At 52.6% G+C, this 16,932-nt stretch overlaps 3 protein-coding genes across 7 annotated transcripts in view; 1 reads left to right on the forward strand and 2 right to left on the reverse strand.

Moving 5' to 3' along the window:
- Positions 1 to 1,222: 1,222 nt before the first annotated feature.
- Positions 1,223 to 9,802, reverse strand: MED29 (mediator complex subunit 29). Of its 2 annotated transcripts, none has more exons than XM_032172976.2 (4): positions 9,506 to 9,802; positions 8,634 to 8,692; positions 7,562 to 7,646; positions 1,223 to 4,249 (listed from the first exon to the last, which is right to left on the reverse strand). In XM_032172976.2, exons 1-4 carry the CDS (start codon positions 9,782 to 9,784, stop codon positions 4,019 to 4,021), a joined length of 654 nt encoding a protein of 217 aa, XP_032028867.1. In that variant the 5' UTR covers positions 9,785 to 9,802; the 3' UTR covers positions 1,223 to 4,018. The 2 variants fall into 2 exon arrangements, with proteins under 2 accessions (XP_032028867.1, XP_032028866.1); XM_032172975.2 differs by having other exon boundaries at positions 1,223 to 4,319.
- SAMD4B (sterile alpha motif domain containing 4B) overlaps positions 7,628 to 16,932 on the reverse strand; it is a 51,796-nt gene continuing 42,491 nt past the window's right edge. For 3 of the 4 annotated variants that reach the window (XR_009209210.1, XR_009209208.1, XR_009209209.1), the window contains 3 exons: positions 10,430 to 10,613; positions 8,634 to 8,692; positions 7,628 to 7,646 (listed from right to left, as the gene is read on the reverse strand). The gene's annotated coding sequence lies outside the window, so the exon portion shown is untranslated. Of the gene's footprint in view, positions 7,647 to 8,633; positions 8,693 to 9,884; positions 10,010 to 10,429; positions 10,614 to 16,932 lie in introns of those variants that run through there. The other variant, XR_009209211.1, reaches the window with a different exon arrangement.
- On the forward strand, positions 10,032 to 15,352 carry PAF1 (PAF1 homolog, Paf1/RNA polymerase II complex component). Its single transcript, XM_032172970.2, has 14 exons — positions 10,032 to 10,321; positions 10,828 to 10,857; positions 10,956 to 11,048; positions 11,364 to 11,485; positions 11,579 to 11,645; positions 11,742 to 11,843; positions 11,927 to 12,032; positions 12,110 to 12,178; positions 12,260 to 12,363; positions 12,449 to 12,565; positions 12,641 to 12,769; positions 14,394 to 14,499; positions 14,621 to 14,711; positions 14,790 to 15,352. Exons 1-14 carry the CDS (start codon positions 10,275 to 10,277, stop codon positions 15,206 to 15,208), a joined length of 1,602 nt encoding a protein of 533 aa, XP_032028861.1. The 5' UTR covers positions 10,032 to 10,274; the 3' UTR covers positions 15,209 to 15,352.

Consider the following 16,932-nt stretch of genomic DNA (forward strand, 5'->3'; position numbering starts at 1 on the left):
TCTGAATGCGGTTCCTGTGGCCCGAGTCACAAGGCAGTGAAACCGATGAACTTTGGTTTCTGACGTCTACAGCCCGCGTGATGGGGAGAGTAGCTGGCAAGCTCCCCCCGCCATGTCACTGTTCTTGTGTCGGCCTCTGTGGGCAGAGCAGACGTGCAGACATGAGCACCTGAGAAGCTGAGGCAGCGCCAATGAGGCTGCTTCTGATAGTGCTGGGCTAAGGACAGGGCTGAGTCAGCCTGTGATGGGCAAAGTCTGCGATGGGGTGAGAGATAGCTTATCGGGTTAAGTGGTGGTTAAAGGGTTGTTTGTGTATTCACGTGGCTGGGTTGCTCTCTGAAAGTATCTGTTTGTGGGACTGTCAATGGGATGGGGTCCCTGGAGGCACCATGATTGTAGGATGGTGGGTTAGCTCTGCAGTGGGGCAGGCATGCTGTGTGCTGGAGTCCCCACGGTCTGTTTTGTGGTGGCTGTGCGCCTCACGTACACCCCCTCCCTGGAGCATGCAGTGTGCACCAGACTGTGTAATCTCCCTCTGGGTTTCGTTATCTAGCAAAGCCAAGTCCTCACCAAGGCCCTCTGTGACCTGTCTGGATTTTCTCTCCTATCCCTGCTCCCTCATTGTGCCCAAGCCTCCTTTTTATGTGTTCCATAAACCCCAGCACATTCCTATCCCAGGTCCCTGGCACTTGCAGTTCCCTCTGTCTGGAGCACTCTTGCCTGGATGTGTGGATGTCCCCAAGCTTATTCCCTCTCCTTCAGGGCTGCTCTAATATCACCTTCTCAGTGAGGTCTTCCTTGACCTCTGTCAAGGATTAAAAAAAAAATTAAACAAAAGGCCCACTGCGGTGGCTCGTACCTGTGCCTGTAATCCCAGCACTTTGGGAGACCGAGGCGGGCAGATCACTTGAGGTCAGAAGCTCAAGACCAGCCTGGCCAACATGGTGAAACCCCGTCTCTACTAAAAATACAAAGATTAGCCGGGTGTGGTGATGCACGCCTGTAATCCCAGCTAGTTGGGAGGCTGAGGCAGGAGAATCACGTGAGCCCAAGAGGCGGAGGTTGCAGTGAGCTGAGATGGCGTCACTGCACTCCAGCCTGGGCGACAGAGTGAGACTGGTCTCAAACATATATAAACAAGAATAAGAAAACCCTTGTCATCTATTTAATAATAAATACATGGAACATATCTAAACCATAATGAATGCTCACGAAACCACAATCCAATTTTTCTCAAACTTTTAATGTTTTTCAATAAAGTAACACAATTCTCCATATGCAGATATTACATTTCATGTGTTAGATTTGCTCCTAAGTGTGATTTTTTTAATTATACATTTCCATTTTTTGATCTTCAACTTAATTACACTTAAAAAAATGAGTATTTTGCTTGTGTAAACACCTCCACTTCTTTTTTAAAAAAAACAGGGTCTCCGTCAACCAAGCTGGAGTGCAGTGGTGCGATCACAGCTCACTGCAGCTTCGACCTCTCAAGCTCAAGGCATCCTCCCACCTCTTAGCCTCTGAGTACTTGGGAACCTGGGCACGCACCACCACACTTGGCTAATTTTTGAATTTTTTGCAGATAAGGGCTTTTGCTATGTTGCCCGGACTGGTCTTGAATTCCTGGGCTCAAGCCATCCGCCTGCCTGCACCTCCCAAAGTGATGGGATTACGGGTCTGGGCCACTGTGCCTGGCCCCAACATCTCCACTTCTGATCTCATTTTTCTGTTTTCTCACCATCTATTTTACTTTTGTCACATTTACTGTCTCTCACTAGAATATCAGCTCCACAAATACAGGCCTTGGGCACCAGATACCCAATGTGTTTGCTGAGTGCAACTTCGTGGTGCCCACCTCCACCCTGTGCCTGGTAAATGTGCATCCATTACCCTGCCACCCACTGAGTGCCTCTGTGGCCTCCCTGGGTGTGGTTTTAAGCATTGGTAGGCCCTGTATCATGGGTTCTGGGCTATCAGCCCCCCCAACCTGTGTGTGATGTTGACACCACCTGGGAGGGCCGGCAGTCCCTCAATCTTGGGTGCGTGCTCATGGACCGAAATCTCCACCACTGCTGGTGGGCTCTGTTGGGGAAAGGGTTAGTTTTCAGTTGTATGCAAGATTAATTGCATCATGCTGGGTGGGACTATGACTATGTTATCGTACTCATTTGGAGATTAAGTGTGGTTAAGGAGATGGTGAGGGTGCCCAGATGACAAGTAGATGGTCAGTTTATTTTTTTGAGACAGAGTCTTGCCCTGTCGCCCAGGCTGGAGTGCAATGGTGCGATCTTGGCTCAGTGCAACCTCTACCTCCCAGGTTCAAATGATTCTCCTGCCTCAGCCTCCCGAGTAGCTGGGACTACAGGCTCGTGCCACCACACCCGGCTAATTTTTTGTATTTTTATTAGAGTCGGGATTTCACCATGTTGGCCAGGCTGGTCTTGAACTCCTGACCTTGTAATCCGCCTGCCTCGGGCTCCCAAAGTGTTGGGATTACAGGCAAGAGCCACTGCCCCCGGCCCCGATGGTCAGTTTTATGTGTCAACTTGGACGGGCTACAGTCCCAGTTATTCAAACACTCATCTAGCTGTTGCCATGGAAGTGTTTTGTAGATGTGATTAAAGTCCATAATCAGTTGACTTTAGATAAGGGAGATTATCCTACAAAATCGGGGGATTGGGTAGAAAACTGATTCAATTAGATAAATGGGCAAAACTGAGGCTTCCCTGAAGGAGAAATTCCTCCTAAGGACAGCGCTTCAGCCTTCCTTCTTGCCCTACATGCTCGGGCACTTCAAGGAAGAAAAAGGGGAGGAATTTCCTGGGACACACAGCTGGCCATTTCCCAGTTTTCCAGTGTGGGGACTTGGGCTCAGTGTGAATCACAGAGGCATCCATGGTCCTAGGGTTTCCTTGCAGACATGGGGTCCAGGACAGGAGGCCACTGAGTGGGAATGTGGGAACCATGGCACAGAAGATACTGGGTGGGGCAGTTCTCCAACTAGGTTGAGTCACTTGAGGCTCTCACACCCCAACATCTGAGCCTGGGCTAGTAGCTCCGCCCTGCACTTGCTCAGGCCTGAAGGCCGAGGCTGAGCTTCCTGAAGCTCCCAGAGAAGCAGGGAGTCTGAGGGGGCACTCCTTCCTTGAAGCCCCCTCCCCAGCGCCTGCTTCCCGGAGCTGGGGCTTAGGCGCCTGGGTTCTTCCCCAGGACTGATGATTCACCCCAGCTGGGGCCTTTTCACTTCTCCTTTGGGGCTAAAAATACTGGGACCCAGGCATCCAGCTGGGCCAGCCTTGCCACAGATTGCACAACGCCCCTCACTCAAGTTCCGCTGACGCAGGCTTGGGTGGGGGCCTGAGTTGCTCCCTGCTCAGACCTGTGGAGCTCAGAGCCTGGGCCCTTCCACTGCTCCTCTCCTAGGCCAAGGACCCTGGGGTCTGGGCTGACATGCGAGCCGCTGGGGGACTCTGGACTTGGCTGTGCCCCTGGAAATGAAGTCCCTTCCCTTAGCCCCAGATAACCTAGGGGTGCTGGCCCCCTGCATAGACACAGAGTCCCATTTAGGAGCTGGGGATAGAAGACAGCTAAAGGGGACTAAGAGAGAGAGGTCAGAGTGAGAGACATAGGACCACGGGGAGAAACACATTAACAGGAACAGAGAAACAAGGACAAAAAGAGACAGGATGAGAGAGACACAACTGTAATAGAGACACAGAGGAGTGGCGCACAGAGACCACCTCCCAGCTGGAGACAGGAAGGACTGAGGGAGAGGGGACAGCCAGGGCTCCACACCCAGGCCAAGATGGGGGAGGGCCTGTGGAACAGAGAGGTCATCAACACACACAGTCCAAAGTCTACCCTAGACTAGGAGGGGGAGCAGGAAGAAGGGGCAGGGATGCAGGGGCCTGGCCTGCGAGCTCCCTGTTGGCCTCTGCTGCCCCCTGCTGGCTCCTGCTGCGGTGCTCAGGCAGGAAAAGAGGAGAGGCTGCTGTGTTTAGGCCCAGGAAGCTCTTCATTCCCTTTGCACACCACCCACCAACCACTGCCTGCCCCACTCCCTGTCCCCCACTTCACAGGGTGCCCCCAGGGCCAGCAGGTGGTGCGGGCGTCTTGCCCGTGACCTTGTTGGCACAGTCCAGCAGGGCGGTGTGAATGTCCTTGGCACAGGAAATCTGGGCTTTGATGACCGCCAGGTACTGTGGGTAGGGGAGGCTGTCAGGCTGCACTGCGTCGGGCTTGGTGGCTGTGGGCACCAGCGTTGGAGAGTGCTTGGCACTGTCACAACTCTGTGACAGGCACTCATGCGCCAGGCGCTGTGGACAGGCAGGCAAGGGGACAGCATCAGCTCCACCCCAGGTCATTCTACCCCACCCCAAGGGCCAGCTGGGGGTTGTCGCCTTGGCCTCTGGATTTCCCAGGTCTTGGAGTCAGAGGTTGGCCCTGCCAATCACTTGCTGGGGAACCTGGGGGCATGGCGGCTACTCTTCTCTGAGCCTCAGTTTCCTCCTTTGGAAAACGGGTTTAATAACCACCTCTTCCTACCTCATAAGGTGAGAACAGTGAGAGCAGGTGTGTGAGACACAGGCACAGGTGCTGGCACACCGTTTAAAGTGCCAAGAAATGTTAGCTACTATCATTGTTACTGCCCTGGCTCCAGGCCTGGTGTTGGCAGTGGCATCTCGCCCCTGGTTTTCTGCCTGCGTCTCTGGCTGCTCTAGGTACTACTTTCTTTCTTTTTTTTTTTTTTTTTTTTTTGAGATGGAGTTTTGGTTTTGTTGCCCAGGCTGGAGTGCAATGGCACGATCTCAGCTCACTGCAACCTCCGCCTCCCGGGTTCAAGTGATTCTCCTGCCTCAGCCTCCCGAGTAGCTGGGATTACAGGCGCCCGCTACCACGCCCGGCTAATTTTTTTGTATTTTTAGCAGAGAAGTTTTCACCACATTGGTCATGCTGGTCTCAAACTCATGACCTCAGGTGACCCACCCGCCTCAGCCTCCCAAAGTGCTGGAATTACAGGCGTGAGCCACTGCGCCCAGCCTTTTTTTTTTTCTTTTGAGATGGAATCTCGCTGTCGCCCAGGCTGGAGTGCAGTAGCACGATCTTGGCTCACTGCAACCTCTGCCTCCTGGGTTCAAGTGATTCTTCTGCCTCAGCCTCCAGAGGAGCTGGCACTTCAGCTGCATGCCACCAAGCCCAGCTAAATTTTGTATTTTTAGTAGAGACAGGATTTCACCATATTGGCCAGGCTGGTCCTGAACTCCTGACCTCATGATCTACCCGCCTTGGCCTCCCGAAGTGTTGGGATTACAGGCATGAGCCACTGCGCTCGGCCCCCTTTTTTTTTTGGAGACAGAGTCTCGCTCTGTTACCCAGGCTGGAGTGCAGTGGTGCCATCTTGGTTCACTGCAACCTCCACCTCCCGGGTTCAACAGATTCAACAAATTTTTGTATTTTTAGTAGAGACGGGGTTTCATCGTGTTAGCCACGATGGTCTCCATCTCCTGACCTCGTGATCCACCCGCCTCGGCCTCCCAAAGTGCTGGGATTACAGGAGTGAACCACCGGGCCCAGTGACAGTCCTCCATTCTAAACCAGAGTCCTGGGCCTCATCCTAGAAACTTTATCTCCTTCCAGCACACCAGTCTTGTGGCCCGCATGCAAAGCCCTGTACACGAAGCCTCTCAAGTTCCCCCAGTCTTCCCCATTTCCTCATGGCCCCGCCCTGGTGGAGCCCAGTCCAGGCGTCCTTGGATCCTGCCATGGCTGCGCCCTTGGGCTCCTGCCTCCAGTCTCGGCCCCTTGAACCCTCCCCTCATTTGCCAGCCAGAGGCATATTCCTAAAAAGCAGATAGGTCCATGTTCTTCCCTGCTTGAAACCCTCCATGCCTCCCCAGTGCCCTTAGGATTATATTCAAAATCCAACAAGCTCCTATGCCTACCACACTTCAGCCAGAATGAATTACTTGATGTTCCTAAAACAAACTTAAAGCAAATGTTATTCCCTCTGGTTGGAACACGGTTCTGACACTACCAAGCTTCTCAACCTCTCACTTTTCCTTCGAAACCCAGGCCAGGCCAGGCACAGTGGTCTGTAATCCCAGCACTTGGGAGGCTGAGGTGGGTCAATTGCTTGACCCCAGGAGTTCAAGACTGGCCTGGGCAACATGGCAAAACCCCATCTCTACAAAAAATACAAAAATTAGCCAGGCATGGCGGTGCATGCCTGTAGTCCCAGCTACTTGGGAGGCTGAGGTGGGAGGATCACTTCAGCCCAGGAAGTAGAGGCTGCAGTGAGCCGAGACTGTGCCACTGCAGTCCAGCCCGGGGGATAGAGTGAGACTCTGACTTAGAAAAAAAAAAAAAAAAGCCGGGTGTGGTAGCTCACTCCTGTAATCCCAGCACTTTGGGAGGCTGAGGTGGGTGGATCACAAGGTCAAGAGATCAAGACCATCCTGGCCAACACGGTGAAACCCTGTCTCTACTAAAAATACAAAAATTTGCTGGGCTTGGTGGTGCGTGCCTGTAGTCTCAGCTACTCAGGAGGCTGAGGCAAGAGAATCACTTGAACCTGGGAGGCCGAGGTTGCAGTGAGCTGAAAAAAAAAAAAAAAAAAAAAAAAAGGCCAGGTGCAGTGGCTCATGCCTGTAATCCCAGCATTTTAGGAGACTGAGGCGGGTGGATCACTTGGGGCCAGGAGTTCAAGACCAGCCTGGCCAAAATGGTGAAACCCATCTCTACTAAAAATACAAAAATTAGCCAGGCGTGGTAGTGTGCGCCTATAGTCCCAGTTACTTGGGAGGCTGAGGCACCAGAATCGCTTGAAACCGGGAGGAGGAGACTGCAGTGAGCCTAGATCGTGCCACTGCACTCCAGCCTGGGTGACGGTGAGACTGTCCTTCCCCCCGCACCGCCCCCCGCCAAAAAAACCAGTCCAAAATAATGATGATACTACAGTACACATTTGCCATATGCCTGGTATCATGTTAAGTAGTTTACATGCATAATCTAAGTTTTCCTGGAAACTCCATTTTCCTAAGGAGGAACCCAGAGGTCAGAGGTAGAGATTGATGGTGCATCTGACTCCAGAGGCTGTATTCTTAGTCACTTACCCTCCTCTCAACTCCTGCCCCTCTTCTCTTCTTTGTTTCAGACTTGGTCAGACGTGCTCTCTAGCAGTAGCCTTCCCTAAGCCACTCTCTGCCTATCCCCACCCTGGGCTTCCACACTGAGATTTCTCCATCCCAGCCCTGATCCCTCTGCCTGTGCCTCCTCAATCATAACTCTGACCACTCTGGCTTAGGCTTCTCCCATCACAGCACTGACCACTCTGAGCTGTCACTGTTTAGGGGTGTGCTTATTATTCCACTCAACTGAAAGCTCTGTGAGGGCAAGGATCAGAGCAACCGTGTGTCCTCAGTGTTGGTGGAAGCGCAGGTCTGGCCCACAGGAGGTCCCCAGTTGAGTGTGAGTTGACTGACTGACTGACTGAGGGTTTCTGAAGACCCCGGAGACTGGGACACGGCTGTCGTTACCCTGTGTCCAGAAGGCTTCTTACCAGGCAGAGCTCCAACTGGTCACAGAGTGCGTAGAACTCTTCCAGGCACTTGTCAAAGCGCTGTATGGGTCCATCACTGCTCTTTCTACAGACAAGGAAAAAAGGATGTCTGAAGAACTGATTTCTAATCTCTGGGACACCAGTATCTACCCAACCAAGTGTCCATCAGGAAACCAGGTACGGGCCTAGGAGATCTGAAGTAGTGGCTGAAAACCGGAGGGGTTCAAAAAAAAAAGAAAAGGAGGCTGGGCACGGTGGCTCACGCCTGTAATCCCAGCACTTTGGGAGTCCGAGGCGAGCAGATCACCTGAGGTCAGGAGTTCGAGACCAGCCTGGACAACATGGTGAAACTCCATCTCTACTAAAAATACAAAAATTAGCCAGATGTGCTGGCACACGCCTGTAGTCCCAGCTACTTGGGAGGCTGAGGTAGGAGAATCGTTTGAACACGGGAGGCAGAGGTTGCAGTGAGCCGAGACTGCACCACTGCACTCCAGCCTGGGCGACAGAGCGAGACTCTGTCTCAAAAAAAAAATAAGAAAAGGAAAAGGCTGGGTGTGATGGTTCATGCCTGTCATCCCAGCACTTTGGGAGGCCAAGGTGGAAGGACTGTTTGAACCCAGGAGTTTGAGACCAGCCTGGACAACATGGCAAGACCTTGTCTCTAAAAAATAACAACAAAAATAAAATAGGAGGAGTGATTCGTGAGGCTGAGGGGATGGCTAGAGGCCAGGAGTTTGAGACCAGCCTGGGCAACATAGCAAGACTCCGTCTCTATAAAAAATCTTACAAATTAGCCAGGCATCTGTAGTCTGTAGCCATGTCTGTAGTCCTGGCTACTTGGGAGGCTGAGGCAAGAGGATCCCCTAACTCAGGTGTTCAAGGCTGCAATGAGCCAAGATCGTGCCACTGTAGTCCAGCCTGGGTGACACAGGGAGACCCTGTCTCAAAAAAAAAAAAAAATAAATAAATAAATGTAGGAGGTGAGGTGGGCGGGGAGCAGGAGAAGGAAAGATGAATTTCAAAGACTGGGGAGGCAATAGAATATCTTGGGAAAGCGGGCTGCACTCACTGTCCATTGTCGATGTTAGTGTTCTGAATCAAGTTTTGGGCTGCAACCTTCATCAAGGTCTAGTCAAAACAAAAACAAAACACGTGGGAAATGGAAAAACAAAAGGGAATACCTCTGACAGATCTACACTCTTCCTTAAGATCAATCTCAGGTTTTCTTTTCAACTGACACCTTCCCTCCTGACTTTCCAAAGTAATATTCGTTTCCATTCCTATAGCTGTCACCACTCCATCCTCCCAGAGGCCCGCTCTCACCTGAGCTTCTCGCCAATAACCTAAGCGTCCTCCCTCACCTATCAATCAAGGGCAGAATCTCCGTATAAGCCAGTCCTCTCCTCAGGCTTTAACGACCAGAGCCCAGTTTCTCCTTTAAACAACCCCTCACTCAGGCTCCGGCCAGTGCCAGCCTCAACATCAGCGCTGATCCCATCTCTGCCGAGCTTCGCTTGGGTCTCGCAGAAAACAAGATTTTTTTTTTTTTTTTTTTTTGATGGAGTCTCGCTCTGTTGCCCAGGCTGGAGTGCAATGGCACGATGTCGGCTCACTGCAATCTCCGCCTCCTGGGTTCAAGCGATTCTCCTGCCTCAGCCTCCCAAGTAGCTGTAATTACAGGCGCGCGCCACCATGCCCGGCTAATTTTTGTATTTTTAGTAGAGACGGGGTTTCACCAGGCTGGTCTTGAACTCCTGACCTCAACTGATCCGCCCGCCTCGGCCTCCCAAAGTGCTGGCAACACAGGCGTGCGCCAGCCAGGCCAAAACAGCAGGTTCTACTCCTCTTTCTGCTTAGCGCTCTCTCCTACTAACCTGGCCCTCGGCCTGCCCCTCTAGACTACCAAATCCAGTTTGCTTCTCGCTGCTTAAGGCCAATCACCTGTAGACTCTCCTTCAGCTGCGGGATGAGCATCTTATAACGCTGCACAGGATCGAAGTCCTGTTGTTGTTGCTGCAGGAGGCCGCTCTGGGCAGGGCCCACCAGTTGTGCTGGCGGTTGCGGCTGCTGCTGGGGACCCGGGCCGCCAGCCGAACTAGGACCCGAAACACCAGCAGCTGAGGAAGCCGCTGAAGCTTGCTGCTGGGATGCAGCCATCTTCCTCGCGTAGACCTCCGGAAATGCGTCACAACTGCGTCTCTCCCCGTTGCTTTTCAGCATCCCTATTTCTAGTCCCCGTTTGCTACTTAGTCCCGCCTCCGGGCAATTAAGCCAATGGAGGGGAAGGAGGTGTGGTTACGTCACTCTCAAATCCGAGGTCCAGACTGAGGTATCTTTTCACCAATCACAGAAGCATCTCTCTCCCTCGCTCCGCCCTTCACCCAGACGCTCGCCAATCCGTGTGTGGTTCCGATCCGGACTTCATTTCCCCGAAGGCGTCGCGGCCTGAGGAGACCCATTGGGTCCTCAGCGTCTTGGCGGCAGTTGGTGGAACCGGAGCTTCGAGTCCGTCCCCGGTGCTGCCTGCGCGTTCACCTGAGTCTCGCTGGAGATCTTCTCGCCCGCCCACCTCATCTCAACCCACTTTCCGCGGGGAGCGGCGCCAACCTGGGACTTCCTTGGATCAGGCGTCCCCTGAAGTCGGCACGCCCCTCCGCGTCCCCCTTCGGCCCCGCTAGGACCCCGTCCGGGCTGCCGTTGCCTCGTCGCCATGGCGCCCACCATCCAGACCCAGGCCCAGCGGGAGGATGGCCACAGGTAGGCGCCACGCTTTTCTGTTGCAGCAAGGCGGGGGATCGGGAGAGGGTTTCTGCTGAACAACGTCACCAGCCCCCAGGTCTGCCCGTGACGTCATGAAGCGCTCACCTTTGACGAAGGGGGCGGGTTCCTTCTGAGATTCAGGTGTTCCCCTCCTCCTCGCCGTGCAGTTCAGGGATTAAGCTTTTGGAGACTCCCTCCAGAAGGGATCCCTCCAGTCAAGCGTTTGGAGACCACTCTTCCAAAGACGATTGAGTACATGGTTCTTTATTAAAGTACTTGAAGCCATCCCCTGCAAAAGGGATTGAGCACTTGGCCTTATTCATTACGGCTTTTGGGGGCACTTCTTCCTAAATAAATTGAACATTTGTCTCCCTCCATTAAAGCATTTAGACACTCCCCCCCCACCAAAAGAAACCAGCATTTGTGACCCCTTCTCCTACCTTTTTCATTCTCCTGTCAATCCCGTCCTTTCCACCTATCACTGTTTCTTTCTTCTCCACTAGGCCCAATTCCCACCGGACTCTGCCTGAGAGGTGAGCCCCACTGTGCTTTCCCAGGAGCGGTGGGGCAGTGGGGCTGGGAGCAGAGGTGGGGCAGCGGGGGCCCACTTTTGAGCCACTAATGTTCCTAGGTCTGGAGTGGTCTGCCGAGTCAAGTACTGCAATAGCCTCCCTGATATCCCCTTCGACCCCAAGTTCATCACCTACCCCTTCGACCAGAACAGGTGAGACTAAGGAATAGGAAAACTACTCAGGTATGAGTTCCTTGAAGGCAGGGACTGCTTGTCTCGTTGGCTGCTGTCTGCTCAGGGCCTAGCACAGTACCTACCCTAGCACATAGTAGTAGCTGCTCAATTGTTTGTTAATGAATGGAGCAAGCAGTGTCCAAGTCCCTTCCCACTGGGGAGCCAGCTTTCAGACTCCGCCATGGGGGACACTTCATTCTAAGTTCCTCCCCAGAGAAGCTCCGCCTCTGGGAAGCAGGGCTGTGAGGGGTGAAGCTGGAATCCAGACACCACAATAGGTGTTTCCCCACCCAGGTTTGTCCAGTACAAAGCCACTTCCTTGGAGAAACAGCACAAACATGACCTCCTGACTGAGCCAGACCTGGGGGTCACCATCGATCTCATCAATCCTGACACCTACCGCATCGACCCCAATGGTGTGTGGGGAGACAGGGAGGGTCTGCTCTAGGTCAGCAAAGGCCCAGGCCTGGGCCTCCCTCATGGTCCTCCTGCCCCCTGCTCTCCTCTAGTTCTTCTAGATCCAGCTGATGAGAAGCTTTTGGAAGAGGAGATTCAGGCCCCCACCAGCTCCAAGAGGTGAGCGGGTAGCAAATGGGTACTGGAGACTGGCTCAGGTGGGCCCTACAAGCAGGAGGGCGGTGGGGTCCTGAGGTACCTGATTTCCTACCCCAGATCCCAGCAGCACGCGAAGGTGGTGCCATGGATGCGAAAGACAGAGTACATCTCCACTGAGTTCAACCGTTACGGCATCTCCAATGAGAAGCCTGAGGTCAAGTAAGTTGCTAACAGGAAGAGAGGGAAGGTGGAGATATCAGGTGTGTCCAGTGGCCCCTAAGGGCCTTTTTCTTCATTCCTAGGATTGGGGTTTCTGTGAAACAGCAGTTTACCGAGGAAGAAATATACAAAGACAGGGATAGCCAGATCACAGCCATTGAGAAGACTTTTGAGGATGCCCAGAAATCAGTAATTGAGGGACTGGGATGGGGAGAGGCAAGGGTGCGGCTGCAGAGCTCCTCCTCACCCTGTTTTTGTCCCACCAGATCTCCCAGCATTACAGCAAACCCCGAGTCACACCGGTGGAGGTCATGCCTGTCTTCCCAGACTTTAAGGTCAGGCCCAAGGTGGGAGGTAGAAAGGGACAGCCTATTTGTGCCTGTTCCCATCTAACCCCAGTGCCTCCATCTCCCTAGATGTGGATCAATCCATGTGCTCAGGTGATCTTTGACTCAGACCCAGCCCCCAAGGACACGAGTGGCGCAGCTGCGTTGGAGATGATGTCTCAGGCCATGATTAGGTAGGTGGTCCTGCTGTCCACCTTGGCCTGCTCCTTGCTGCCTCTTGTCCTCACACCTCATTGCTACTCCTTTTCCCCCAACCAGGGGCATGATGGATGAGGAAGGGAACCAGTTTGTGGCCTATTTCCTGCCTGTAGAAGAGACGCTGAAGAAACGAAAGCGGGACCAGGAGGAGGAGATGGACTATGCACCAGATGATGTGTGCGTAGGTTGGGGTTAAGTTTTGGGGATTGGGATAGGGAGGAAATGGGGCTGAACCTATGCCCTCATCCTCAGGTATGACTACAAAATTGCTCGGGAGTACAACTGGAACGTGAAGAACAAAGCTAGCAAGGGCTATGAGGAAAACTACTTCTTCATCTTCCGAGAGGGTGACGGGGTTTACTACAATGAGTTGGAAACCAGGTACTCAGCACACTCCTATCTGATTAGCCTGGATATTTGCTTCTTAAGACCCTGGGGCATGCAAGAGCCACCTTGGAGGTCATTTGTACCTAAAAATTTGTCATATACATTGGTAAACAAGAGCAGCAGATGTCTGGTCACGCACATGAGCTGGACTTGGTTCTAACAGGAGGAGCCAGAAAAAAATCTTTTTTTTTTTTGAGATGGAGTCTCGCTCTGTTGCCCAGGCCAGAGTGCAGTGGTGTGATCTCAGCTCACTGCAACCTCTGCCTCCTGAGTTCAAGTGATTCTCCTGCTTCAGCCCCCTGAGTAGCTGGGATCACAGGTGTGTGCCAGCATGGCCAGCTAATTTTTTTTGTATTTTTAGTAGAGATGGGGTTTCACCATGTTGGCCAGGCTGGTCTTGAACTTCTGACCTCAGGTGATCTGCCTGCCTTGGCCCCCCAAAGTGCTGGGATTACAGGTGTGAGCCACCGCGCCCAGCCAGAAAGAAAATCTTAATGCAGGAGACATTTAGAGCTTTTGTGCAGGGTGGAGGGCCAAGTTTCCCAGTATTAGTAACAGACTTCATGTGAAAGTAAACATTGCCGAAGTATGGAGTAATATATAAAATTAGCATGAATGTTTTAAATGAAATGCTTAATACCCACGTTCAAAAATGTGACTCCAAAACTCTTCCCTTATGGCTCAAAGTTTACTGCTACGCCAGCACCTCTGGTGTAGAGTTGGGAAGTCTTGAGTTTCTGTTTAAAGCAGAGATGACAAGAACTGACCCCATAGGCCAGGCAGAAAATGTAAAAGAGCAGTGGCTGGTAGCATCTGAGTGACCTGGAGTTCTGGGCAACCATGGAGGGCACTATTAACTTCCAGCCCACTGTTGCTATGCTGCGGGGCCAGAAATTCCTATCTTCCAAAAGCCCCAAATCCACATGATTTGACACCTCCTGGTTTCTCAAAGTGTTGGTAACTAATTCACATATACAGTAATGCACTGCATGTTTCAGTCAACAATGGACTGCTTATGGTGGTCCCTTAAGATAGAATACTGTATCTTTACTGTACCTTTTCTGTTTAGATACACAAATACTTACTATTGTGTTACAATTGCCTGCAGTATTCAGTACAGTCACATGCTGTACAACTTTGTAGCCTAGCAGCAATAGGCTACACCATTACAGCCTAGGTATGTAGTAGGCTATACTATGTACGTTTGTATAAGTGTACTGTATGATGTTCACATGATGTATATCTCAGAATGTGTCCCTGTTAAATGGCCCATGCCCGTATTTATGTAAATACGCCATATAACACACACACACACACACACACACACACACACACACACACACACACACACACACACACACACACACACACACACACACACACACACACACACACAGTGTAGGGCAACCAAACTGGTGCCATGGGAGCCATCCTTCCTTTCCCCTGCCCTCAATACCTTGAGCTTAGCTGCCCTTATTCAATCTGTATTTATTCCCATTTACTCTAAGTATTGATGGGGAACCAAGTCAGACCAGACCCCTCACTGGGGGGCGTGGGAGTGGGAGGTGTGTCTTTAACTGCATCTTCCACTTCTCTCCCCCAAATTCACCCCCTGCAGGGTCCGCCTTAGTAAGCGCCGGGCCAAGGCTGGGGTTCAGTCAGGCACCAACGCCCTGCTTGTGGTCAAACATCGGGACATGAATGAGAAGGAACTGGAAGCTCAGGTGACAAGCACCACTGGCCCAGGGCACCCATGGCAGGGAGGGTGGTGGTTGTAGGTGAGGAGGGGGACAAAAACTCAACAGAACACCCTCCTTCCCCTCATTCCAATCTTGCTGCTTCCAGGAGGCACGGAAGGCCCAGCTAGAAAACCACGAACCGGAGGAGGAAGAGGAAGAGGAGATGGAGACAGAAGAGAAAGAAGCTGGGGGCTCAGGTAAATCTGGACAGGCCAGACTCAGGGAACCCTGGGAGGGTGGAAAAGTGGGTCTCATCTCTCTCCACTCCCTTCCAGATGAGGAGCAGGAGAAGGGCAGCAGCAGTGAGAAGGAGGGCAGTGAAGATGAGCGCTCGGGCAGCGAGAGTGAACGGGAGGAAGGTGACAGGGACGAGGCCAGTGACAAGAGTGGCAGTGGTGAGGACGAGAGCAGCGAGGATGAGGCCCGGGCTGCCCGTGACAAAGAGGAGATCTTTGGCAGTGATGCTGATTCTGAGGACGATGCCGACTCTGATGATGAGGACAGAGGACAGGCCCAAGGTGGCAGTGACAATGATTCGGACAGTGGCAGCAATGGGGGTGGCCAGCGGAGCCGAAGCCACAGCCGCAGCCGCAGCGCCAGTCCCTTCCCCAGTGGCAGCGAGCACTCGGCCCAGGAGGATGGTAGTGAAGCTGCAGCTTCTGATTCCAGTGAAGCTGATAGTGACAGTGACTGAGTCCCAGGGCATTCAGGGCTGGTTCAGACATCAGACATCATTATTGTGAGCAGGAAGGCACTTTTCTAGTGGTCTGTTTGTGAGTCTTTCACTTGTTTGTTCCCCACCCCCAAACCTTTGCTGTTAATAAAGTCAACTTCTCTACTTCCCCTCCCAGCCCCTATGATGTCATTCAGCCCAGCACATACCTCCCCCACCCCCAGGTGCTCAGGGATCTTGGCTTGAGGCTTAGAAACACAGGCCAGGGGCAGGGCCAATGGTTTCCCACAAAATGTAGCACAACGAAGGTCAGAATTCTTTTTTTTTTTTTTTTTTTTTTTTCCAAAATAAGCCCAGACCATTAAACAAGTGAAACTCCAACAAATAAAGTCTTCTCCAACAGCGAGAAAAACTGTACAGTTACTCAAAGCTGATTCTGCCAGTGGGGCCGGGGACAGAAGTGGGTAGGGAGGGCGAAATCATAGAGGAGGGCCTGGGGAGGGGGCTGGAGCAGGAGAGGGTCAGGGACCTGCCCATCAGAGTGGGGCCGCCTGCGTCCTGCACACTCTGCTGTCAGGTGGGGTGGGGGGCAGCTCTTGCCTCCCTATGTGTGTGAGACGGTGTCCCTCACCACCTCCCAGTGCCAGGCACAGTCAGCTCACCCTGATGGAGAGTGAACAAGACAGGACAGGCTGGGGAGAGGGGAGGGTCCCATGAGAGGGACACCCTGCTGATTCCAAATGAGGTGGCCCGTCCATCCCACTTCCTGCAGCTAGTGGGAGGGGGACTGGAGAAGCCCTGGGAGATTGAGGGGATGAGCAAAGGCACAGAAACATGGAGGGCCGGGGTGGGGGACTTGCATAGGTTGATGAGTGTGCAAGAGGTACATAAATAAACCTGACACCCCACCCAGCCCGGCACTGGGAGAGGAAGTGGGGACCCAGAGCCAGGTTCCCAGGGCCACCCTACCCCCTGGCTTCTTCCCCCTCCCTGGGCTCAGAGCAGAGGGAGGTCCACAGACCAGGAGGGTGGGGGTAAGAAGGTCTGGGGAATGGGGTGATAGTGCAGGGAGGGTGGTGGTTTTAAAATTTTTTTTTTTTTTGGTTTTTTTGTTTTTTTCCCAACATTTTGTATCTTTAATAACATACACAATGGTTACCAGCCATATTCATAACAAAAGTTATTCATAAAATGTATCTAAAAATAACATTTTTTTTCCTTTTCGGTGTGAAAAGCTTGAGAATGTCCCAGTGGGGAAGGTGGGTTGAGGGGGAGGAGGGCGTTGAAGAGGGAGACCCTGGCTTCCCCGCAGTCTGAACCCCCAAATCCCTTCCCTCCACCTGGGCCCCAACACAACCCCTCATTAGGAATAGGGACCAGACAGTCTGTCAGACTCTGGGGCTGGGACGAATCTCCGAGTTATGATATAGTGTTCCACTTAAGTGAGGTCATGACATAACGGGGGGAGGAGAAAGGCTGAAAGAAAAGGGAGGGGCTTAGGGAAAACCCAAAAACCAAACAATCCCCTTTCCCTTATTCCTGACTCCCAAGTCTCACCAACCAGACCTGGAAGCGGAGAAGGGTGTGTGTTCGTGGGGAAGGGGACGTTAAGGCAACAGACTTCCTGACCTCACTGGCCACCCTGGCTGCCCACCTCCAACCTCTTCATCTGGGGAGCCAGGGCTGGAGGAAAATGGGTTAGAGCTTGGGGGTCTGGAGGAGGGGGCTCTGCCCTCTCCCCTCAT

The sequence above is a fragment of the Hylobates moloch genome, unplaced genomic scaffold, assembly GCF_009828535.3.
Source record: "Hylobates moloch isolate HMO894 unplaced genomic scaffold, HMol_V3 SCAFFOLD_13, whole genome shotgun sequence".
Taxonomy (NCBI): Eukaryota; Metazoa; Chordata; class Mammalia; order Primates; family Hylobatidae; genus Hylobates; species Hylobates moloch.